General features: G+C 37.6%; 1 protein-coding gene and 1 non-coding gene across 12 annotated transcripts in view; both read left to right on the top strand.

The window, feature by feature from the left end:
- Positions 1-13781, top strand: part of LOC145996137 (uncharacterized) — a 187200-nt gene extending 173419 nt beyond the window's left edge. For 8 of the 11 annotated variants that reach the window (XM_083132459.1, XM_083132466.1, XM_083132460.1 and 5 more), the window contains 5 exons: positions 1447-1560; positions 4126-4273; positions 6877-6991; positions 9576-9794; positions 11285-13781. In XM_083132459.1, coding sequence (XP_082988585.1) covers positions 1447-1560; positions 4126-4273; positions 6877-6991; positions 9576-9794; positions 11285-11488 — 800 coding nt within the window. In that variant the 3' untranslated portion in view covers positions 11489-13781. The remainder of the gene's footprint in view (positions 1-1446; positions 1561-4125; positions 4274-6876; positions 6992-9575; positions 9795-11284) is intronic. The other 3 variants (XM_083132462.1, XM_083132458.1, XM_083132461.1) reach the window with 3 other exon arrangements.
- TRNAT-AGU (transfer RNA threonine (anticodon AGU)) lies at positions 8203-8274 on the top strand. The gene has a single exon. It is a non-coding gene; the product is annotated as a tRNA-Thr (tRNA).
- Positions 13782-26491: the final 12710 nt, after the last annotated feature.

Here is a 26491-nt window from a genome sequence, read left to right as displayed (position 1 = left end):
CATCAGCATCGTTGGAAATCTGTAAGTGTGTCAGCCTCTTTATGGGAATTGGTTCAATCTGGTATTGACTAAGCCCTATTATGTTACATGTGTAAGTTAAGAGATCTGTAATAAACAATAAATCTTCAATTGTTACAAAACTAAATAGTGATTGGCATGTAAAATGAAGCAGACTTCAGCTATAAAATTTAGGTATAGCACTCCTGAAATGTCTGCCAGTAAATCCCCCCCCTCGCCTTGATGTTTAAATTGAAAGGGTTTAAAATGAAATGGCATGTAAAACTGACAATAAACTTCAATAAATAGCTGACAACAGCTAAAGGATAGAAGATCATTAATCTAACACTGATATTTTCAGAAGTCTAGCACATGAAAGTGTCATTTTTACTCATTGCCACATGTGCAGGCTTGTGAAGGATTTGAATTGATGCATTAAAATTTCACAGTTTTAAATTTAATTTTCAATAAAACTGACTCCAAGAGAGAATTTTGTTTGATTGATTGATTTGTTTTATTTTCGCTGTTCTGCCATTTTTGGCTAATCACGAAGATGAGGATAAGTGATAACTTGATGAAGGGTCACTTACAAAGAACACCCATGCCCAGGGTGGGATTCGAATCCGGAGCCCATGGTATCATAGCACGCTGTGCCAACTACTCTGTCATGGGGGGGAATCATCAAATAGAGAAGTACATGGGAATGGCAATTTGATCTAATTATGTAAACAGTATACATCGATGAAGTTGACAGTGTAACTTGCTAAAATGTCGTAGGTTCCAGGTTCGAACCATGGGTAAGATATGAGTGTTCATTGTATTATCACCTCCTCCCTCATCATTTCACCAGAGCATCATTCATCCTCATTGTCGCAAAGTAGCCAAGAGATAGAAGAGCAATGTACAGAGTGGTAACAAAGTGGACATACACCCCCATTTTTTCGACCCTACGATGGTTGTGGTTGAATGCTTGATATACAAGACACATACCTGATACTTTTAGAGACCAGGACATCGGTATGGAGACAGTCATTTTCGTAAGACAGCCACGTTCTGGCACATCACATTGCAAGTGTGTCCTTGCCTGAATAAGAGCTTTCCCGGTGAGTGAAGGTTCTGTGTTCATCAATGACAGAGTAAAAAATAACAGGCATCACACAACATAAGAGTTGCGAGCTGCTGTGGAAGATACATTCATGACCGTCTCCATACCGGTGTTCTGGACTCTTAAACAATCAGGTACGTATCGTATAAACACCAAATGCGGCGTGATATAGTATCCATGTAAAGCATTGAACCACAACCATCGTATTTGTCGAAAATAAAGCGTACGCTGCCCTTGTGACCACTCTACAGAATAATCAAAATAAGAAAGGAAGAAAAGTAATCGTCTCAGTTACAGTGAAGGATAATCTGTACTGAAGTTACTTCAATCCTTTGTCCTTTCAGCCTCTGAACCTTTTGCAGTTAACCGCTCGTCTCTCCTGAATGATGGAGTACAATCAGCTAAAGCCAACCAGATTAACGAAAAGGACAATCAAATGGACATGGATGAACCACCAAGTAAGTATATTTGCGTTTGGGGAATAAGAAATGCAGTTGTATAATAAATACGTGCATTTGAATTGCTAACTTTTTCTGTGAAACTTACTTGTAGAGGTTGTATTAAACCTGTACAAGTAAGTTTCGCGGAGAAATTTAGTAATTCGCTTAATGTGTAATTATTTAAGTATATTTGTTTTGGGGGATTTAATCACAATAGCAGTAATTAACTATTATATACACTTTTTTAGCTTGTAAACTTTGTAGCTATTTGTATTCTCAATTACATGTGTCAAATACATAATTGTGGTGTGTTTAGTTCTTCCTTTAGTTCCTTTTATTGATTAATATATTGACAGAAGCAGCAAATTCTCTGTAGATACCAGGTTGAGAAGATAAATTATTGTAAACAGACATGATTTCAGACAAACAAAATATAATCTAATTTGGTAGGTCTCACTCTTTCTCACAGCTAAATAAGCTGGCCTTGACAATCACATCACATAGTTCTTGTCCCATGGAGTTAATTTTTTAAAAGTATTTTTAAGGAATATGTTGATGTAACTTTTACATTAAAAGTAGCACTAATTTGCACATTACATTCAGTGAGATAGCTGCCTTAGTTGTACATGAAACGTGAGGAGGAGAAGTAAAAAAAAAGTGTTAATAGTATTTTTCTCATTACATTACTCAGCAAGTAATGTAAAATGAGATTTTTTAAATATCGTCCACTGATTTGTAATAATAATAATAATACCATCTTTTCTGGATTCTAATTCTTTGAAGTAGCTTATTATTCAAGCTTGTTTTCTGAAAATTTGGCTTTATTGTTATTTAGACTGTATTGTTTCTTGCTTCCCATAAATGTAATTTTACTTCTTAAAAATAAAAAACACATAAACAACATGATAAAAAACTCTTTAGGAGTTCTTCCAATCTTTCGATTCTTTCTTTCTATTCTTTCGGTTCTGTTGTTCCTTTCCGTTGTGCCAGGAAGGAAACACAATTGTGAATGGGATGTTAAGGAAGGTGTACACATGATCAAAAACACAAATAATCTTAATGACAATTTATGTGGAAATATTTATTATCATGGTACAACACATTAAAACTTAAAAAAAATCCATCTCCCCAGACAACAATCCAAACATACAAGAACTTACCAACACTGCAAGACCGCAACGACATCTTCCGGTAGACACAGCGAGTAACGCCAGCGGAACTTCAACCGCGTCCCTTCCGTTGCCTCTCGACCAGCCCTGATGATGATTCCGAGATGGAATCGAAAGCTTAGAAGAACTCCTAAAGTGTTTTTTTATCGTGCTCTTTGTTTTTTTATTGTTTTTAACGAATATGTTGCCAGCACGTGATGTAAGTGTTCTACTGTCGTAATTTTACTTATCGGGATCTAGGTGTTTAACACCACAGTGCACGCGATAAATTCTGAAACGTAACCACACAAGCGGGTGGCGTTGCACTCACCGACATAAAATCACAAATAATGTATTAATTTTTCAACATCAATATTTTATTTTTTCAGTTTTCACACTGAACATTTCGCTACACATCTATATTCATTGTTTTGTAATTTTGTAATAATTACCTTTGCTTTATTCATGAAATGAAGGTTATGTGGTTTTGTGCAACTGTGCTTGATTTTTCCGCAACACCATTACACCACAGGTGGCTTGGTGCTCACTGAAATATTTTGCTAAAAAATATTAATTTTCATCAATACATGTATGATTATTTGTGTGCTTTGTCACTCAGCTTGTTTATCAGTTCCAAAATTCGCCTCTCAAAACATTTCAGAGCAACAAATTGGACGGGAAACCTCGTCTCTGTACGTCCCAAAACAGAAACACCAATGCACGTGTGGGCGGCGTGGAGCTGCATGCACATAATCCCTGAAGTGTTGACGGTACCCCAGGTTGAGGCAACTGGGAATTGTAACAAGATTGAGATGGCAATTGAGCAAGAGAATTCCTGCAAGGACAGATCCATCCAATAAAAACTTGCAATAATATCAAAATTAGATCTCTCCGAGCAGCATTGCGCCACCCACGCGTGGACTGCGGTGTTATGAAGGAATATAAAAGTGGGTAGCGAGAGGTTATCTCGTGTCTGCTCTGACCATGCTCAATTGGGAGAGATGCCTCTGTCCTCCAGGTATATACTACATACCTGTGTCCTTGCTAGAGGGATCTCGGCACACTGAATTCAAATCAGAAACAGGCCTCGAATTTTCTTTCCGAACTACTCAGATCTGTTCGGTAGCTTAGATATACAAATTCCAATACCTGTCATTTCAGATAAGCGTTGTCGGGCTTGTACCTATCCGTTCGATGGGGCAAGTAATGGAATTCGTAAGCTCTTAATTCTAAACCGACAATAACATCCGTCTCTGTAATATACCTTTCCTATATTTGTCTTCCAATTTTTTATTAACAATTCAACAGTATTTGGAAATGTAGTTGGTATTGTAGTGTTTTGTTTTGTGCTCTTGAATTGGACCAACTGAATTCATTTTTGCATTCATTTTGTCAAGCAAGGAGAGTAAATTAACATATTTCTTTTCATCTTCAGAGAAAAAGATGGCCCAGGAAATTCAGATACAGGCCCAGCCTCCCCCTCTCAGGAGTGACATGGCGAAGTGCGAATTTTGTGGCAAGGTGGACTACCGCTCAAAGTTCAAGAAGTCGAAGAAATTTTGCAGCATTTCATGTGCAAAACGGTAACGTATATTTTGAATATGATTTCTTGTGCTCAAAAAATGTGTTGTGTGCATGTTACCACTTAATCAGGCGTTAATATTCTCAGAATGTTGGTGACAATGGGTCTACATTAGCATGCAATGTTAATTGGTAGTCTGGTGCTTTTAAGCTATACTTTTTCTAACACTACATTTCTCTAGTCTTCAGGTGAAATTTCTTTCGGCGGGGGTGGGAATCGAACGTACGAAAGACCTGTAATTTTACTACAAATCCATTGCTCTAACCAACTAAGGCCTGTTCGGTGAGAGAATAAATTTCAAATTTCTATTTTTGTCTTTTCTGTCGAAAGCCAAGGAGGGTCACATGAACTGCTGAACCAATCAGCTTTGTCCAGTTGCCGTGGTGACAGGAAATCCTCGCGGTATTCTGCATTGCCAAAGTTTTTGTTTTAGAGTCGTTTTTGAAACAGGTGGCACCCTCAACAAACCTGGCAGAGCCTAATGGTTGCCACAGCGTAGCAAGTGAATGGGTCTCAGATTCCATGCATCTTCCTGAAATGCGAGCGAAGGGTGCATATGGACAGCAAAAAGTGTCGTGCAGCACTGGACAAAAATCATCAGGCATGTAGTAACACTGATTCCCCCCCCCCCCCCCAACCCTTCAAGCTCTCACGTTGCGAAGTAGAGTCAGGGTTTCCTGAAGTGTATTCTTTGGCGGGTTGGGATTTACTCCATGCCCCCCCCCAAATTTCAAGTGAAGACAGAGAAGAAATGCTCTCTCTCGAATTGTAGTGTTAGAGTAAGTATAGTTTAAAAACCAGTAATTAACGTTGCATGATAATCAGGTGTATTTGGATTTCTTCAAATGTGTTTGCAAGTTGTCATCACACTCTTGATAGCAGGTTTAGATGATCGGCATCTTGCTCTGTTGATTTTATATTTGGCCCTTGGTCTATGAGACACTTAAATTAGTCAGTCTCAAGAACTAGGCAGTTTTTAACACTGCTTCTGCATAGTAGTCAAGTTTCTTTAATAGCGTTGACGCTGGAGTTGTTGCCTTGTAATCAAAGGGTCCTGCATTGATTCCTAGTAGGGATGGGTCCGATTAATCGGTACTCTATCGGTATCGGCCGATATAGACATATTGGTAAAATTACCTATTATTTTACCGATCCGATATATCGATAAATATCTGATAATTTAGTGCAAAATTCTGCTATTTTGTTGTAATTTTTATAGATAATCTCCATGCCCTACTTTCTAAAAAAGTAAGTGTCTAAATATGCATTTTATTTTGCACTGCAGTCACCTTGAAACACACATTTATTAAGCAGATCAATGATCCTTTCAGGTTCTTCAAGGACCATTTCTAATTTTATATCGGATCAGTAGAATATCGGTATCGGTAAATTTTATATCTGTACTTTATCGGTATCGGCCAAAATTTCATATCAGCCCATCCCTAATTCCTAGTAAAGGCACATTGCATAAACTTGACTTGAAACCATATTTTATTGCATGGTAGTCAGATGTCTTACTGTCTTAACCAAAATTCTGCAACAAATTAATGAAAGTGAGTCGCGCTAAGGCAGGGTTCAGACTGAAGCAACAGGTGACACAATTCGATTGGGAATGAGCCAGTCAACAGCAACATTTCATACCATAGCAGCATGACAGCCACACAAGCCTGTGTTTGATTGGTGAAATACTAACGCAACACTTGACATGTGTTGCTTTGGTGTGAATAAACCAGACCTGACTAATGCAACACTTGACATGTGTTGCTTTGGTGTGAATAAATCAGGCCTGACGAATTCACCATGTTGTGGAAGAGTGCTCTTATATGCACATTTGAATGCAGAGTGAGCAGTGGTACTGTAGCATTGTAAGGGAGAATTCACACCGAAGTGACAAACGACAGGTGGCACATGTCACTTAGGAATGAGTCGATCAATCACACCATGACAGGCCACACAAGCCTGTGTTTGTGTTTTCCCAGCCACATAGTAATCAACCGAGAATAAAGCAAAATTGGCTGTACATGCAGCGAGGTGATTGGTCAAATCCTCAAGTAACACGTCCCGTGTGTCGTTTCGGTGCGAATTCTCCCTATGAGGGCCAGTAGGATACTGTAGTGTTGTAGAGAATTCACACTCAAGCGACAGGTGACACATGTCACTTGGGAATGAGCCAATCAACAGCAATGTTGCACACCATGACGGCATGACAGGCCACACAAGCGTGTATTTGATTGGTGAAATCCTCAAGCAACATGTGTCGCCTGTCATTTCGGTGTGAATTCTCCCTTTCATGTAATATTACACATTCTCCAATACAAGTTGTGTGGAGCTCTTAGCTTTTCAAGCAACAAAATGTTTATCACAATGGAAGTCAAAGGTTTATCATTTATTTTATAATGAATAAATAATATTCACACTGAAAGGGAAAAGTAACAACCAGCACAAACATTAAACACTTTGATTAATGCATAAATATTTAATAAGTTTGCATTTTTTATGGTCAAGTTCAAGTCTTGTCAGTTAGAAGAACTATGGTGTTAATCATGCTTGAAGGAAAACTGTAGGTATCTGTTGTGTCTTCCATGGAAATATATTTGCTTATAGGTACAATGTTGGTTGCAGCAAACGTGTCGGGATATTTAAGCAAGTGCCAGCGGTACAGGAGCAGGATATGAAGAAACCGGGACCTAAAAAAGGGGATAAAAACAGTAAAGAATGGGTAAGTTCAATCATTATTTTAATGTACAGTACATGCATTATGTGGTGCAACAATCACAATTTTGACAGTACAATGGATTCTCGATCAATCTCATAACATGTGAAAAATTTGTAACATTTTGCTTTGTTAGGACAAAAAAAGGGAAACGTAAAAAGTAGAAAAATCCAGGAACATTAAACTAAGGTTCTATTGTATTTGTCAAAGGTATAAATGTTAAGTTTTATTATTTATGCATGCAAATTTTGATTATTTTTATATAGGGTGTCCGAAAAGTCACGCAACCGAAACTTTGTACTGGCAACATTGGTCATGTCAGAGGTCAGTCCCAGGTGTGCCAGAAATCTGGTTATGTTATTCAATATGCCAAGATGGAAAATAAAAACAGTTGAAAAGTTAGGTAGGTTAAGTGTTCGTTGGATAAATTTCAAATCCTTTATTTCATCTGGACATTAAACCAGATGTCGAGTACACATGGTACTGCCCTCTGAACAACCAATGTTGCCAGTACACTTAGTAATTTCGAAAAAAAAACATACTTTCTTATGAATATGCCCCATAATTAACCCCATAAGAGCATATGTAATGCATAACATACATAGAAAAATTATTGTTCTTTTATTGATTCAATAAATACCCACGCGAACCATCGATACACATCTGCTTTTATCCATGTTTGTTGTTACTTTACAAAAACTTTCTCTCACCATAGTAACTTTTTCCACACACTGAATGTTCAAGTAGCCAAAAATATCCACATAGACAAATTTAATACCCAGCGTAAGTTTCATGTCTCTTACCACAATGTACATTACAAGTCTCGGTTGAGTGACTTTTCAGACACCCTGTATAATTGTAGATTAGGCACACACAGGAGTTGTACTACGTAGAAATTTTCAGCGAAAAATGCAGGCTTGACTAGGACTCGAACCCAGGTCTCTGGCATACTGTGCCATTGCTCTAACCACTGAGCTACCGAACCAGCCTGGCCTCACCTGATCTTTCGCTATCGCTGTTTTACCTGCTTGGAATTGTCTCTGGCAGTGCTACCGCAACGGAATCCGTTGCCTTTGAAACACAGTAGACTTCGACGTTGCCTGGTTTCTCCCAGTCTACTGTGTTTCAAAGGCAACAGATCCCGTTGCGGTAGCACTGCCAGAGACAATTCCACGCAGGTAAAACAGTGATAGCGAAATATCAGGTGAGGCCAGGCTGGTTCGGTAGCTCAGTGGTTAGAGCAATGGCACAGTATGCCAGAGACCTGGGTTCAAGTCCTAGTCGAGCCTGCATTTTTCGTTGAAAATTTCTACCCTGTATAATTATTTCGATATAGCCAGTTCCTAGGGTAAGGAATGGGTGTCTCATAGTCGTTCCTTCATCTAATTCATCATCATCATGATCACAATTAGATGGTAAAAATCAAGTAATGCAAGACAATCAAGAACGCAAATGCAAATCCTCTTTCCATTTGTAGCAATTATAATAATACTAACATGAAAAAATTTACTAATGCTGGTGAAGTAATGTAAAATTTACAGGCAACAATTTAATGTTATATGGTAGCCATCTAGTTCACAACCTGGATGACATAAATGTATTTATAAATTACAGAATGGTGGGAGTAACTCATAGGTTATTAATGATAATTTATTAAGTAAGCAAAGGTGGAAATTTCTCTTCAAGATGAAGAAAAGGAATATTGTTCTTAGAAAACCCTGCAGTAGTGTGTTCTTAGTTAAATGATAGACCAAAACTATGCATATATGTTAAAGTGCAAAAATGTACCCCTATTTATTTTCTGTAAATATGATAATATAAATAGATTTGTAAGAAAGGATGATGCGATTTGCAACATAAAATCTCTGGAGGAGGTAGGGTGTTGTATACTGCCACTGCCACTATTAAAAATGTGGTTTGCATCTTTACATAAACTTATATCATGAAACAGACCATTGAAATTAGTCATGTAAAACACATTGCTGGTACATTTAATGAATCTTAAATATTGTTTTGAATTACCAGTTGTTTGCTAAACATATTTGTATTATTAAATTAGACACACACAGGAGATGTACTACATAGAAATTTTTCATTGAAAAATGCAGGCTTGACCAGAAGTCAAATCTGGGTCTCTGGCATACCGTGCCATTGCACTACCACTGAGATACTTGCAGAGACGATTCCACACAGGTTAAAACAGTGCCAGCGTAAAATCAGGCTCGTTAGCTCAGTGATAGAGCAATGGCACGGTATGCCAGAGACCCTGGTTCGACTCCTGGTCGAGCCTGCGTATTTGCATTACATTAAATATATTTGCAGTGCTCTTATGTGTAATTGCAAGGATTTATACATTGTTTTACCTTTAGGAAGAATTGGTCCAAAAACACAATCTGTTCTTCAACATTAGATTGGTACATTTTAGAAGCATTGCATTCCTCCTTCATTACAAACATACTCTGGCATTAAAGAAAAATTGAAAAAACTTAGCTTCGTTAAATGCAGCGGGTGCCATTTCAAATATTGTGTATGGTGGTTATGCTGTTAATAATTGCATAAAAAAATATTGTAAATTGATTGTTTTCAACAGCAGCAGCAACAACAAAATCAAAACAGGAATCCGGATGCGGCAATGGATGTCACAGATGACAATACGGACACGAATGACTCTGCATCTGGTCCTGAGAGTTCGCTCTCTCCGTCGGAAGCACCAGAAGTGCCTAATGCGGACATGGCTGAAGACAGCTCTGCTTCGGAATCTGTTGTTCCTGCTCCACCACAGCCAAAGATTAACCCCCTCAAGTGGACGGTAAGCATTTTTTACCCCCATAGACTGTCATTTTTCTTTGTAGTGTTCCATACCCAAATAACAGATAATTGGCGATAATTTTAATGGTGAAGTTGAGTGATATCTCTTTATGGTTACATACATGGATACATCGTGTACGTGAGCAGTGCTCACCAAACCTGTTGATTTTCATTGGCATATTCTGACCTGGTTTACCACAATAATTATTATATATTGTACATATTTATTATATATTCATTAGATATAAAGTGCAGGAGGCCTTAGAAAGAGCGTTTCGCGGGCTAACAGCAGACGTCGCTCGCACACTATTGCCGATATTCTCGTGTCGTCTGCTCCTCAGCCGAACAAACAGGCCGAGGTAGCAAGAGGCAAAGGTCACTCACCCTTCCAGAAGGGTGCAGCAAGCTAGCTGTGGCAACCGGGCTCGCTCATTCGCGAACCTGATTGGTTCTCGCACACACACAACCATATTGTCGTCTGCTGCAAGCCCGCGAAGTGATCTTTTTAAGACCTCATGGAGTATAATAGAAATATAACACCAATGCAAGTATGCCATTTTAATGTAAAATATGGTCAATGCAAAAACACAATATTATTTTTAACTGAAATATTTGGCAATTTATATTTCCTACAGCAATCTTAACGGTTCGTCGGTTATGCGAGGAAAGTTACGTCGATGGTCGTGCCCTGTACCAGAGACCAGATTTTTAAAATATGCTAAAATAATGGTCTAAATTGTTTACTATTGTATAAATTCTATAAAAGTATAAGAATTGAAATTCTACAAAATTATAAAAAGACACTCTTCGTTAGTCAGGCACAGAAGCTGAGATTGGATTTTCAGTAAAACTAGATATGCCTAGAGTCACACATAGACTCGGACAGCAAGGGGCTTCAACGAACCTTCGTAGCGGCTTGAATAACTTACTAACACTGAGAACAAAATCGTGGGGTAAAAGAGGAAGGTTAGAAACTCATCTAGACAGAGGGAGGGTGTTGACAAAATAATCATCGATTGTTAAAACCACATGCCTGGAACTAGAGACCATGCGCGACCAACACAGGGTTAAAACATTTTGGGTGAAAACTACTTTGACGTTCCCTTGCTGGCAAGTATTATCGTTTTAATCTGTGTTTTTAAAGTAAAATTAGTCGCAAAATATATATAATCTGAATCCAATTGATGTTTTAAGTCCACGAACTGTGTTTTTAGATGCTGCATTGTGCAAGTGGTGAATGACTTGCGCAGAAAAGTGTAGAAAAGCACTTAATTGCTTCTTCCTTTTGCTTCGGTATTTTAAACCACTAAACAATGGGTTTTATGGAATTATTCAACTACTCTCTTGTGTTTTTTTTGGCAAAAATCAATCTTTTCTTTTAAGATCGAACATTATTTTTGGGTCATTTTAATATATTTTAAATATTCTATAGGTCTTTTAGATTTTTTAGGTTATCAACATCCGAGCCCTAATTATGATTGCTTCTTTCAGGTTGCCGATGTTTACGAATTTGTGAAAGCTCTTCCGGACTGCTCAGACTATGCGGATGACTTTGCTATCCAGGAAATAGACGGACAGGCTCTCATGTTACTGAAGGAGGATCATTTGATGAGTGCCATGTCCATGAAACTTGGTCCTGCTTTGAAGATATGTGCCAAGATAAATGCCATGCGTGGTGACATGAAAGATAAATAAATCAACAATGGGTGAAAGCAAGAAGAAGAGAAAAGGTGCATGCAAAGCGTGTTCACCGAGGCCGAAATACGAGTGCTTCAGAACTTCAGATGCGAGAAAGGAGCCAGTGTTTTTGGTCAATTTGTGTGCAATGGTGTGTTTTTTTTTATGTAAATTGTGCAATTGTGATACAACTGAAGTGGACGTAATGTGTAAGAAAAAGATAGTGATATGAGCAATGCCTTGTTTTTTTAAAACAGAAAAATTGCCTTGACGTTTTTTTTAAAGAGAAAATATTAAGATGCCTTTCTTAATTTGACTTTTCATAGATTATTTTTTTTCTGTTATGACTGCAATGGTGCATGCTGTCACAAGTGTAGAGTTGGACTACAACCGGTGTACAAAAAGAAGAAAGTGCTCATGTGCAATATTTACAGTTGCACATTTTTATTATTATTATTAATACTTCCTTATGCAGAGAACGAAAGGAAACTTTGTCGTACTGGTATGCAGACATATCATGCTTCAGCTTTTCAAGAAAAGAATTACGAGGTGCTACGATAACTTGAAAACTGAAGTTGCCTTTATGTACGTCTTTTGTTATTTACTTTGCACAGTTGTGCTAGAGCAGGTTTTACTGTTCTGTACATAAATTAATATTATTTTTTTGTTTCAAAACCCCCAATGAAACACTATGACTAGTGCAAAAGAGGCACGCCGCCTCAAAATCAGCTCACAAGTAGTGATGATTGAAGACTGATACACTTACTTACGAGTGACTTGAAACTGTTTTTCACTTTGGTGGAAAGGGATGAAAAAGGTTCGTGTGCGAGACAGAAGAAAAAGAAGAGAAAATTGACTCTAATATACATTGGGATAAATTGTCTATTTTTTTTCTTTCAACAAGTAGACAATTTTTTCGTGTCACGTCAATAATATTTTGGAGGGGCCATTCATGATAAATGATGTTAAGAAACTGTCACGTCTCAAAAGTAATTTGCAATTAATTTTTATTATATTTATTGTGCATTATTTTTATTTATAAAACTTGCAGAATGACAGTTATGTTAAAATGTTTTATGCTCATGTCACCAAAATAACACTAAGACACTTCGGCACTTACTGCTGCCGAAATTAGCAATTTTTTAGTTGTTGTTTTCTGAAAATTTCTGTAAATTTCTGCATCGTTCTTAGTGCATTCAAGTTTGTCTCGTTTTTGGAAAACCATTGTAGAATATACATGCATTTACCGTCTTTCACAGAATACTGAATGTAATAATCAATTTTTAAAAATACCATTACCGAATAACTTTAAATGGGTGAAAATATCCTTTGATCAGAACAGCTTTTGTGGACTAAGAAAATTTATAACACGATATTGAAAATTTCTTCTTCCTGTAAAGTATAATAAAAACACGAGGTGAAATTACCAGTAGTTGAATTTGCACAATATGCGTATTGCATTTTGTTACACTAAACTGTTACTTTCAATTTCACGTTGTTAAAAGACACAAAAATTATAATACATGTAATAATGATGTAGAATTGCAAATGAGGATTTACACCCTGACATCTGCAAAAACACTGAATTGATTACTATGGCTTCACGCCTGATGAAGCCACCAGACAAGTGGCGAAATAGATCGCTGAAAATAATAATAATAAACTTCGAATTTTGCATAATTTTCAGGATCATTATACTGCGAAAATGTCCTGCGACAATTTTCCAACCACAGGAAAGTATCGGTAAATAAATTCCAACCTGTGCTTTCTGATACAGATACATCGGCATCGGTAATGGTATCGGCTCTGCCCTAGAAACGATATTTGTTTAACTGGCTTTGTAAATGATAATCATGTGATAGTATTTATTTATTTTCATACACTGTTTTGTCAAAATGGTACAGTAGGGAAAAGGAAGAAAAAAGACATCTGAAGAATTACATTGATATTTGGAATTATGAAATATTATATCTTTTAAGAATTTGTCCTAGAGTATGTGAATATGATCTGATGTTGTCTAGACGTTTGCCAAAATTTTCCTTGAAATGCCCTAGGAAGAATTTTAAACAGATCTAAGTTTTCCCACTGTTGAAACAACCTAAGACATAGACAAACCTAAATGCACCTATTGACAAAAGTACGTCAGTGTGTGTACACTGTGCATGTGGTATGTGCCTGGTATACGTATCAAGTTGATGATGATCGAGCGAAGTGGTACGATTTTGGCGAGCGGGCTTGACAGAGAGATTTCATCATATTAGTAACCTTTTAATCCTAGCTGGGCCCATCCCATCTGTTAAGTTTTGTGGGGGGGAAAAAGTAATAAAATGTACTTCGTTGTTACAGATTACGTAGTAATTCAAATCAGGTCAAAATCAGGAATAAAAGTAAGGAAGGGTGTTTGGTTCACTCCTCATACTTTTATTTCCGAATTTAATTTACCTACATGTTATCCGTCGGTTTCTGTTATTCCAACACACTTCACGAATATAGAAGAACTAATTTGATAGTGGCCAGTTAATTATGTTATGTACAATCCCTCTCCGACACAATCTGGTACTGAAAATATAATAATTTGTGTAAAATATACATGGAAAAATATGCACAATTTGCATGAGCATTCAGTCATGAATGGCCCTAAAGTAAACATAAATTTTACCATGAATCGTAATACTTGTTGATAAAATATGTACGCACTTATGTATGAATAACCTGTAAAATTTTTGTAGACATTATCCCATGTATGATGGCATGAAGTATATTGAAACAGTTTGCATTTGTTTTGTATGCTGGTACAAAGAAAAGGATGTGAAAATTGTGAATCTTGTGACAGTACCGAGATGTCACTGGTGGAAAACTTTGTATGCCCGAGAGAAAAGGGAATCTTATCGTAGGGTTAAGATTTGCACTCTTAATGCTGTTTGTTAACAGCTTCTAACACTGCCGACCAATTTTCCTGTAGTACTATGAGAAAATACCTGTTATTTAATGTATATTTCTAAAGGTAGGCGTGGATGCATGTGTGATAGTGGTGTGTTGCACTTGTGCATTCATGCATCTGCAAAGAAAATGCATGTTCTCTGTACATAGATTCAGTGTGTGTTTTTATATACGCAAATGAAACGATTATTACATTTATACAACTCTTGGTATTGTATAGTGACTTGTTATTTGGGTTTACTGTTGTTAGCATTAGCCAGTGGTGAAACTTTTTTGATGTTTCTCGAATGTAAGTTTCCGTGAGAGTGTTTTTTGCTACTTACCATCATCTCCTTTGCCTGCCCCTAATCTTGTTGTTGGTATTATTTTTCCCTCCCTATTCAATCCACCACAGGAAATATCAGATGTGGCTGTATGATTTCACATTAAAATGGCACACGTCAGACTTACGCAGTTACATAAAGAATACAGTTATATTGTATTAATATATTTATTTAGGAAGAATGAAAATAAAAACTTTTTAAATATACTGTGTGTTTATTCATTTCTTGGGTTGGTACCAAAGGCAGATGATGCAAAACAAGTTTTAATATATTGTCTGAAACGATTTTTTGTGTGGTGGGTGAGGCTATCGATACAACTTGAATAGTAGAAATAATAACAATTATAATCAGTGGCGTGCCCAAAGGGGATTGGTGGAGTATACCTAAACAACCCTCTTTTCGAAAATCCTGGGCACACTGATTATTATTATCGGGTAATACCATGTCAAATCAACCAAGGAAAAAATTTGGAATTTGATGTCGTGGATTTGACTAATTTTTTGTATACACGTTTTATCATCATCTGAAGTATAGATGTGTTTTTTTTTTTATATATTTTTCATGTTGCCGGTTTTTGAGTTATTGAATTTTGAAAATTGACAAAATTGCCCAAAAACTGCTCACCGCTGAAACTTTAAATACAATTTGCAAGAGACTTGTTTCAACTGCAGGACTGGGCATGGTCTCATTTTAAAGCTTATGAAGAGGACTCATTTGATATACAAGATGTTTGGTTTTTTGCGAAAAACAAATTTTGAAAGTTTTTTCGAAATTTTATTTTACAATTTCCAAAAAACGAAATTTTCAAAAAATTTACACATTGGTACACATCTACTGAAGTCACGCCATTAAGCCTTGTTTCCATGATATGAAAAAATTTCAATATGCTGACCAAGGCAGAAATTTTTTCATCTACTGAAGGTTCAGTCAAAATTTCAAGGTGGTATCTCCTTGGTATCATATGAAAATTCCTTTCAAGACCACTCATATTTGAGGAGTGTGCGACTTACTCGCGTTATGTATATTAGAAGTACTTGAAGTACTAGAAGTATTTGATCTGTCCAAAGCTTTTGATTCAGTGGATCACCACTATTTACTGCATAAATTATCTAACAGATTTAACATCACTGGAAACACGTTAAAATTAGTGAAAGACTATCTAAGAAATAGACAACAACGCGTTATACTTTCTGGAACTCATTCTAACTGGCTTCCTGTTATATCTGGTGTGCCGCAAGGAAGCGTTCTTGGCCCTCTGTTATTTGTATTATATCTGGATGATCTCACAGACCTCTTTAATTCCCCCATCTCAAGCACAATTCTAATGTTAGCCGATGATTGCAAGATTATGAGAGAAATAAAACAGCCATCAGACATGCAAATTCTCCAAAATGACATTAACAGATTCTCTGAATGGTGTAAGCGATGGAAACTGTCCACAAACCCTTCTAAATGCTCATACATAACAATTTCATTGAAACAAAACATTCTTGAAGGCAATTATACACTCACCGACCTCCCTCTAGCAAAAGAAGCACAACACCGAGATCTAGGTATCCTCATAGATTCAAAACTAAATTTCGATAATCACATATCAACCATCACAAAAAAGGCAATGCATATGCTAGGCCTACTTTACAGATTCACCGAAATCAATAACCCGAAAGCACTTTCCATTTACTTCAAGATATTTGTGTCCCCCATTCTAGAATATTGTTCACCAATCTGGAACATGGCTGCCCATTCTCATACCTCCAAGATCGACAGTGTTCTCAGCTTTTTCCTCTCCATCGTTCGATATAGAGTGCCTGCCCTAAGACACCTGCCTAAGAGAGATCTTCTTGTAAAACTGCATATTAATACTCCAGAAACTCGTAGATACATTGCAGATATGAAATTGCTATATAAGATTATAAATGGAAACTTAAGATGCAGCATCCCACTCCACGAACTCTCCCTCAGAGTGCCTACACATAAAACACGGAGCAAGGAAACTTTTCACACTACAACTCCCAGGCTCTCACTCATACAACGATCACTATTCCATAGGCTACCGAATCAGTTCAATATAATCTCAAACCAAATAGATATATTCACTTCATATTCATTTTTTATCAGCAACATAGAAAAAATTGTACATAAGTAATGCTTTTGTGAAACTGATCTTTTTACCTTGGTCCTTTTTTTGGCTTGTTTTATTTTTGTTTATTTTATGTTATCCGTTCTTTTGTTTTTAATCTTAGTCTATTGTTTTATTGTTGTTTCTTTCTGGTTTAAAATGGCTTCTGCTGTACTGGAAATTTCAATAAATAAATAAAATAAATAAATATAAAAATATATATACTATGAAATACTTACATTTCGTGAGTATCAGTTTTCCGAGAAAACGACGTTTCAGGATCATACTGTTCCCTTCTTCAGGTTTTTGTCTAGGCCAGTATGATCACTACAAATATGCGTCGAACTGTTCGACGCATACTTCTTAACAGAGAGCATGGCAGTGTGAAGGGGTTTTTAACGTGTTTCGTGTGTAAAGGTTTTTTACGGACTTTTTTAGATTTGGAGTTTTTAAAGTTAGGATTAGAACATGAAGGTTTTACATGTATGGGGTCAGTTGATGAGTCAACCTTTCATCCTTTTTAACCTGTTTTACCAGCCACCTCAATCCATGCATTAATTGACGTGACTATGTAGTGATCATGCTGGCCTAGACGAAAATCCGAAGAAGGGAACAGTAGAATCCCGAAACGTTTTTTTCGCAAAACACATACTCACGAAACATAAGTATTTCATATTACTATATATATTTTTATATTGTACTTCTAATATTTCAAGACCATGCGATGATTCAAGTTAACATATTTTGCATACCTAACCACATTATAAATACAGAAGCATACATACCAAGAAACTGCTTAGTGATACAGAATGTCTTTCTTTGATAAAATGTATGATGCTTCAGCTGGTATGCTCTACGGGTGGCTGTTACAGGGTCCACTTTGCAAAGGACTGCGTGTCTTTGGATTTTAAGAACATCTGGTCGCCTTGGATAACTAAATGACTGTGCTGGACCACAAGGTTGCAAGGGAGACACCTGCACTTCATGTTCTACATCTTTCGAAAGTACACATCCCACCCACCCATTGGCATCATACGCACACGCTACAAAACCTGTGATGTGTTCAAAGGGTACAATCTGCATTAACTTTAACACAATGTACCAAAGTTTCTTCAAATGCAGAAAACACTTTAGTCTCCACTTTTTCTGTGCTTACTGGTATGAATGCATGAAACCTCTGAGTCCCTGTTACAGCTACAGCTTCACCAAACTGTGTCTGTCAAATTCTCTCTTCTTCCAAATATTCGTCATTTGTCACATAAAAGAAAGTTATTGATGGAATGTTCTCCTTTCCCCACTCAAGTAGCTGGAGTGGTCATGATTTGCTTTGAAAAAGGATTCTGAAAACTAGCTTTGGCTGCCAGCCTCTTTACTGTTCCCCCAACACCATCACACACTCCCTTATCATATGCTGTTGCATAAAATTGATCGAAAGTGTTTGTACTTTGAATTCACCTCTTTTGATTTGAAATATACCTATATTTCATTTTACCATATACCTTATAGTCTGCAAGACATTTTTTGTTTGATTTTTAATTCCTTTCTCTGTCGTTCAGAGACTATCACATACACATGAGCAGGGGGAGGAATGGGGGCCACTTGCCCCCCAATCATTTTCAGGTTTGTTAAAATTTACAAGCTAATTTTTGGTAACCTCCTAGGACCTGATGAACAAAGAACTTAAGAGTAATATTTGTGATTCCTCGAATGTAACTTCTTTAGCATGACACTATTGTCATGGGATGTGAAACATTTTGATTTTGCACCTTATCTCCCCCCCCCCCCCCCCGCTCCCCGCTTCATTAAGCCCTAAGTTTGATTCTGCGCCCCCAAAGTTACTATCGGATTAAGAATTGTAGATACTCGAGTTTAGACTGCAATTAAAAATTAACCAGTAGACCTACATAAAAAAGAGTTACATCAAAATTTAGCTTATTCAATTCTGCATTAATCTATGCTGACCATTTTTTTTTGTGAGTAGGCCTTTTATTTTCTATCATCGTGAGAACAAGAAAAGGGCCTTTTTTTTAGTTTTCCAAATGATCACTCTCTGAAACTTTGTAAATCAAAAACGTCCAATCGTTGTGAAATTTTAGTACAGTGGAGGCAGACAGGTTTTTAACAATTCTTAATTTTCAAAATTTGTGAAGAAAAAACATTTTCTTCAATTTTGCGAAAAAACTTTTTCTTAGTATAAGTACGATATTGGTCTTGTTTTGAAGCTCTTTGCATCTGTTTATAAAATGCATTGTCATTGTCAATTCACATTGCGAAACCGATTTTATACAGATTTTTATTCAGGGAAGTAAACCTTTGTGCAGAACGAGGCAACACGGCACACAGCAATGTCCATTGTACCGTGAAAACTACGGACTCGCGCTGAGAGTCAATGCTTGCGGTGTTGCCACGTTCCACGTACAGCTTTACTCCGCTGAATAAAAGTCTGTATAAAATCGGTTTCGCAATGTGAATTGACAATGACAATGCATTTTATAAACAGATGCAAAGAACTTCAAAACAACACCAATATTGTACTTATAGGGCTACCCAATACTAAGAAAAAGTTGTTTCGCAAAATTGAAGAAAACTGTGTTTTGACAAATTTGGAAATCTGAAAATTAAGAATTGTGTTGAAAACCTGTCTGCCTTTGTACTAAAATTTCACAAAGATCGGACAAACCGTTTTTGATTTGCAGAATTTCAAAGAGAGCGATCCTTTGGAAAACTAAAAAAACGGCCCTTTTTTGTTCTATAGAGGATAGAAAATAAAAGACCTACTCGAAAAAAAAAATTGGTTAGCATAGATTAATGCAGAATGGAATATGCTAAATTTTTATGTAACTTTTTTTATGTTGGTGTACTGGATAATTTTTAATTGCACTCTAACCTCTAGTATCTATAATTTTTAAGCCGATAGTAGGTCCCAAGCTACACCCAGTAGGTTGTAAGAAGCTACACCCAGGGGGTTCTAAGTTTGTGTTTATGGGGTTGTAATTGTAAACTTAGAGTCAAAAACAACCATATATATATCTTGCCTTCGGGAAGTGTTGAGGAAACTTTGAAAGGGGGGTAGAGTGTGCGGATAAATCACATCATTTTTATTGCACATTTAAAACCACATAATTTATCTCAATTTGTATGAGCCAATGCATTCTGCTGATGGGACACAATTAACAAATAAAGTACATGGGACTGTTAATAACAAGAAATTTGCTAGAGAACGAAGTGGTGTAGTCCAATTACATAAGAAATAATTCACCATCTCCCTCCTCCGTACTTGCTTGGAACTTCGATCGTCTTGAAAATACTTTATTTTTCTTTATAATATATTATTGTTTAATAGCGGCAATAATATTCCTCTACACTACGTTTGTGACAACATTAGGAGTGGGGCAACTTCCCCCTGTGCGCACGCCTATGATACTTTTCATTTACGTCAAATATGCAACTTGTTTCTCTTTCGTTTTTAGGAAAGCTAGTAATATTCCAGGGTGTCGCGGTGAGATTATCTTCTTGTTCCTGGCAACAATGCTTCTAACAAAACGCGCACAATGTTTTCGTAAAAGTGCTGAAACTTAAGATTTCTCATTTTAACAGGAAAACAGGACTTTGATATGATGACAGTGCTCTGAATGAAAATAAAAAATGAAGTCCGAGGGTAAGTTTATGTTGTTGTTTTTCCAAATATGAACTACTTATTGCAACATTGTCCACTTTTGCACAAGTCTTTCGCCTTGTAATGAAGTGATGCCGGGTTTGATTCCGGCGGAAGTAGGTATGCAGTCGCAATTTGCCCACCTGCTCGCGAAGTTGACTTACACCCTTTCTTTGATCGTCTTTTTTTATGACTGTATCTTGAAGAGGGGGTGGGGGAGGCATTCATGTTGAGGTGGTGTGAAAGTCGCTTCAAACATTCAGTATTAGCGACAAGGTGAATGAATTAAAACCGACGTTCTCTACTGTTAACCAATGGCAGATTTTATATTGTGTGATCAATCTTGTGACGCAGTTTCTGTTTTCTAGTACAGCTGATAAAATATTTTACAGCTTTTAACAAATACGAAGCAATGAAACAAAACATTTATTTATGTTTCGAATTTATAAAATTAAAAGCCGGTATTCTTGTACTACGATCAACTGTGTGGAGGGGGGGGGGGGGGGACAGTGACACGGTAAAGCAATAGTGACGTAATAACTTAATCAGAAAGGGTGTACGGGCTTTTCTTTTTACAACATACATGAAAAGTCTGCACAAAATGCACCCACCCAATTTAGGTCAGTGTATCAACGGAAGTTGAATGAAAGTTGCTCCCCTCCCCTTATTTCCCCTCCGATTGCTGACAATGACAGCAGTTGCCTGTATTCACTTGCAAGCAGACTTCTTCATGGTGGTAAAATGTGAAGCAAGGCAAGATTGGCTGTTGGCAAAGGTAAAAAAAAAAGGTAAAGTGTTCCCCTGTGCATAGCACCACGCCATTAAGGCGTATAGGGGGTGTGGGGGTAACGCCCCACACTTTCTTGATCCGGTCGTGAGTGGGGGTGATGTGATCAGCATCACGCCCCTGACCGCCTTTACCCCCCAGGGTTTCCCCCCAGGTACCCATGTTATTCGACGCTGGGTAGGCGCCGGGGCCGCTTCCACCGTTAGAAAAGTTCCCGGATTTGAACCGGCCGGGGATCGAACCCGGTAGTCAGACGCGTTACCGACTGAGCCACCGCAGCCACTGTTGGCACCATCAGTATTGCAATCGTCATTTGTTTGCCCTACGCTTTGCATTGGAGACGGTGCAGTGTGCTATTCAAACGTTATTTTCATCGAAATAAAGAGTTTCTCGAATAAATCGAAAGCAAAATGATATTAGTAAACCTTTTCGATAATGCAGCAAGTCATACGTTTCTGAAAATGACGTTCAAGTGCAAGCAACGGCAGGGTATCTCTGACTTAATAGCGTACGTTCATGCTGAGCACTGAGGTCCCGGGTTCGATACCCGGTGGAGGCACATAGTGGCTCGGATCCCACTTTAAACTGTAAGCCCAGTCTCAGTTATCCTATCTGTGCATAAAAGTGGACTCAAAGTGACACTCAAATTATGGGCGCTATTCACCGGATGTTTACATTTCTGTCAGAGGCGTCTCGTGAACGCATGTGGTGCATGCTGCGCATGCGTCAATTGTGGGGAAAAGGACAGCTTGCTCTCCGACGACATTCATGAACATTTCTACATTCTAATTTCTTCATATAGGAGAAGTATTTATTTTACACGAGAGCACTGAACTAAGCTTATATTACATTTCTTGGATCTGAAGTGACGCATGCATTAATTGCGGGAAAATAATTATTACTTTCTTTCACTTCAGATCCAAGAATTGTAATATAAGCTTAGTTCAGCGCTCTCGTGTAAAGCCCCTATCACACGGAACTGGATTTCTAGTTGGAATGCCCTAGTTGGCGATGAACTGACTTTCTGGGTAGTAATCATGGCGGCCTGGCTGACTGCTTGACTGGTTTTGAGGAATAGGACATGTTCTAATTGCTACTAACTTCATCGACTAGATTCTGTGGAACAGCCAATCAGAGCAAAGTTTGGCCATGTGAAGATATTCTGTGAGTTTGTAAAGTAGCCTTTTTTTTGTCTGTGGCTTCCGAGTGCATACAACACGAAAGGCATGTTTACAATTGAAAAAGCTAAAATATTCTTCCATACGTCTATAGAAAACGTTGTAAAGTATGTATTTTATCAGCGCCGTTCTTCTCTACCTAAAACCATTTAATGCGATGCGATATTCCTCTCGGTTGGACAGTTATCGTATTTTAAAAGTGTGAAGTGATACGTTGTTTACATCTCGCGCGGCCGCCATTATGGGAACGAAAGACTATCGACAAGTACGGTATAACAAGTACCGTGTGAGGCGAAAACTAGCAAATGGGTAGCCAGTCCAGCGTCAACTAGAGCATTCCAAATAGAAATCCAGTTCCGTGTGATAGGGGCTTAAAATAAATACTTCTCCTATATGAAGAAATTAGAATGAATGTCGTCGCAGAGCAAGCTGTCCTTTTTCCCACAATTGACGCATGCGTTCACGAGACGCCTCTGATTTCTGTGCTTCCTTGGAGCTGGTGGAGACTGCACTTCCGGTTTTGAAAAGAATAACATTGAATTCAAAGGTGTAAAGGCAGTGTCTTCGGAAAAGGCGACAATATTTGTACGGGTTTTGGCTTCAACATGAGATACGGAACAAACAATTGTTCTCAGGTATCTATGCATAGTTTTCAGACAGACACGATTCGGAAAAATCAGTGGATTTAGGCAGTAAAGCGAAAAGATTGGACACAAACACGAGGGAGTAGGCTCTGTACTCGGCACTTCAAAAATCAAATGAAAATATTTTACGTGTTTCGAAAATTATAATTGTCTAACGCAAATGTGTTGACTAGGATTAAAAGTTGGAACTAGTTATAATTAATTATACATTATTACACATTTGCCTTTCGGTTGTTGATAAGCGCTCTCTCCATGAGCGTCGGTAGGTCAGTCGACCCTCTCCTTCCTCTCCCCCCTCTGGAAATTGTCATCGTTCATTTTAAGTTGCAAGAAAGGAGAGCGTTTGTTATTTTTATTGTTAATAACAGAAATAAAGTTCACTTGCTTAGTATTCGAACAGAGTAATCAATGTAAAATATGCATTAGATCGAAAAAATTAGTGAAAAATACAGGAACGAGGTTAAATTTTCATATTCTACCATTTATTCCAAAGAATAAGTTTTCAGAATTCGAAACATTATAATTTTAGATGAGGTCACACAATATAAGATTTCTGAGTAGTTTTTTATAACTTCTAAAGTCCTTTCTTGAACGACACTTTCAAAAGTTAATATCAAAATACAATAACTGCATTTCAGTATAGTAGCTATGAAATGTTAAAGTAAATGGAAAATAGTTGTGCTGGATATTCACTCGGCTTGTGGATCGAATAGCATGATAATAATAAACAACAACAATAGTAATAAAATTCGAATAAAATTTATTTAATTAGATTATTAGTGTATAACAATAATTTTAACCGTAGTAATTATTATTATTTCCTTTACTGTTGTAATCGAAGTATTTCAATGTTTATAATTAATGTAAGCTTCATTTCAACCTGGAAAAATCTTTTCAAAAACGAAACTGTTTGTAGAAGATCAACATTGCCTTGGAAAATATTAGTATTGTCCCTTGTATCTGCATCCAAAGGATCCGGGAAATTGCCAATCTTTTCTAGGTACCTTTGTTTCTCTATATCACTCAAAAATTTCAAGTAGTCCATTTTGTTTCCGATCTTTTATAAGAAAATAAGCTCGGTGACGATCCGTATTTCACTTGTTTACATTGGAAAATTCGCCAAACCGGAAGTTCTTTCCCCGCCATCAATAATCGAATTGTCTGATCGATCATTTTTTGTTTACTCAGGAATGACCCCCATAGAGCAATGAACTGGCGCGATCTGGGTCGTTCCCAGCTGGTTGGTTGCGAAGTGACAATATAAAAATTTAGATACGATACCGTGTAGCAGCTACTCTGGAGCAAGTCCGCGCATAGCATTTGTGACGCCGTCTCGCGTCACTACTTGAGCAGAGATGTGTTTTTGTTCGGCTGCTCCAGTGATACGGGGTTATACACTGCGTTTTGTCTTCTTTTCTGGTTGCGAGTATGTGTAACTCAAAGGCGGGTGGCTGAATCGCAGAGTCCTGATGGCTAGAAACCGCAAAGGATAGGCGGTGTGAGCCATGATAAAGCAAGCAAGCAAGCTGAATCGCAGAAACTTCCCATGTAATCCAGAAAATGTGTTAGGTGTCCTATGCATAATAATTTAATGTTCATGCTTTCTATGTATTGAGCAGGCATTTTCCCATTGTAATTTTCTCATCTTTTTCTTTGGTTACAACATGTTCAAAATGTTAATTTCCTTAAATATGAACGCCTTAGAAGTTGCGAGTCGTGAAACAAGAGGGTAAGATTTTATAAATAATTGTTCGGTGCTTGTGACCCTCCGTACACCCGCGAGAAAGTGGACAATTTTTGCATTGTTTATGTGTCTCGTATGAACGTCTGTCGCAGTTTTTATTTCCCACAGATGCGTCACAACAGAGAAATTAGTGGTTTTCTGCTATATCACTTATGACGTCATGACATTATTCGAATATGCACTCGAGAAAGTCGAAAATTTTGAACATTTTGTTTCATGTGAACGTTTGTCGTTTGTTTTTGCTCACGAAGATGCGTTATAAGCTAGTAATTAGCGATTTTATGTGATTTGATGTATGGTGATTCGTCTGCCCCTTCAACAATTTAGCGGGAAAACTGCATATGAAGGCATGACTCGAATCTGGGACCCCGGGCGCCATAGTCCGATAGCCTAATCATTTCATAAAAAGGGCCCGAGTATGAAAGAAGCTGGAAAGAGCTTCTTTCAAGCAATCTGCTGATACGAATTCTTCCGGAATCGCAGGAAAGATACTGCAAACACAGCTTTACGCTGAAAGCACCGTTATTGAGAGACGCGTTCTCTCAACGGCCGAAGTTCGAATTTCGTTTAAATAGCTCGGGAGAATATTTCTTCAAACAGTCGGTATCTGAAATCTATCGCGTGCACAGTTGGTCCCTCGGAATTATACAAACTGTTGAACTAAGAAAGTTATGGAGTGAACAGTTGTTGCCTCCGACTTAAAGTCGGATTATCGGACTTTACTAAAGGAGTTACAGCGATTAGTAGTATACGCTATCGGAAAGGAGTTTTATTTCAGGAGAGTTTCATCAACGAACCAGCGAGTCGATCGTCACTTCAAGATCTACAAGTAACGAACGTCCCTAAATCCTTATCTTTCATTCTCTCACACCCTTGCCAGACTAGTCAATTGAAGTGTTTAAATTGAATCGCGAGTGTTGTTCTTATTTCACGCTTATTTCACAAGCGATTGTGTTTGTTTCCCCTCAGGTACCCACCCCACCCCAACTGCTCTCCCGTCAGCCGTGAACAGTAAACAGCGAATGCCTATCTTGAACTATCTCATATGAAGATCTGTTTCCATGTGTAGGTAATCTTTTATACTTTTTTAAAATCATTTCGCTGTTTCTTTCACGTAACTTGTGTAGGTTCGTTAGGGACTATTTACTGTGTCGGAGCTCTACGAGGCAGTAGACGCTGAGACCCAAGAAACTGTGGAGCTGTGCTGTGAAGACTGCCAATCTCGTGACGCACTCTGTTACGTCAGAGATACGTAACAGAGTAAGCCACGCAAAAACCAACCGACATGACCCCTCCTTCTTTTTCATCTTCCTCAGTTTCGACTTTCGTCAAATGTATGCTCCTCAGAGCATATATCCCCTTATACGATACACCTCTCGCAGCCATTTAACTTCGAATATCAGGCTTTAGCCTATCTACGATCCCTTAATCTAAACATACGGGTGTTTGTACGATACATAAATTCTATTTAATTTTTAGAATTTTGCACAGGTTCGAATCATGGCCTGGGAATGGGTGTTTCTTGTGAGTGTGTCCCTTCATCGATTTTATCATATCGCTCATCATCATCATCAAAAGTGTCAGAAAACCGACGCTAATTAACAAAATTCAAATCTAATAGTGCCACTTGT

This window comes from Lepisma saccharinum, chromosome 12 (assembly GCF_977018435.1).
Source record: "Lepisma saccharinum chromosome 12, izLepSacc3.1, whole genome shotgun sequence".
Classification (NCBI taxonomy): Eukaryota; Metazoa; Arthropoda; class Insecta; order Zygentoma; family Lepismatidae; genus Lepisma; species Lepisma saccharinum.
Note: the sequence above shows the minus strand (reverse complement) of the source record. Positions and strands in the feature narration are given on the sequence as shown.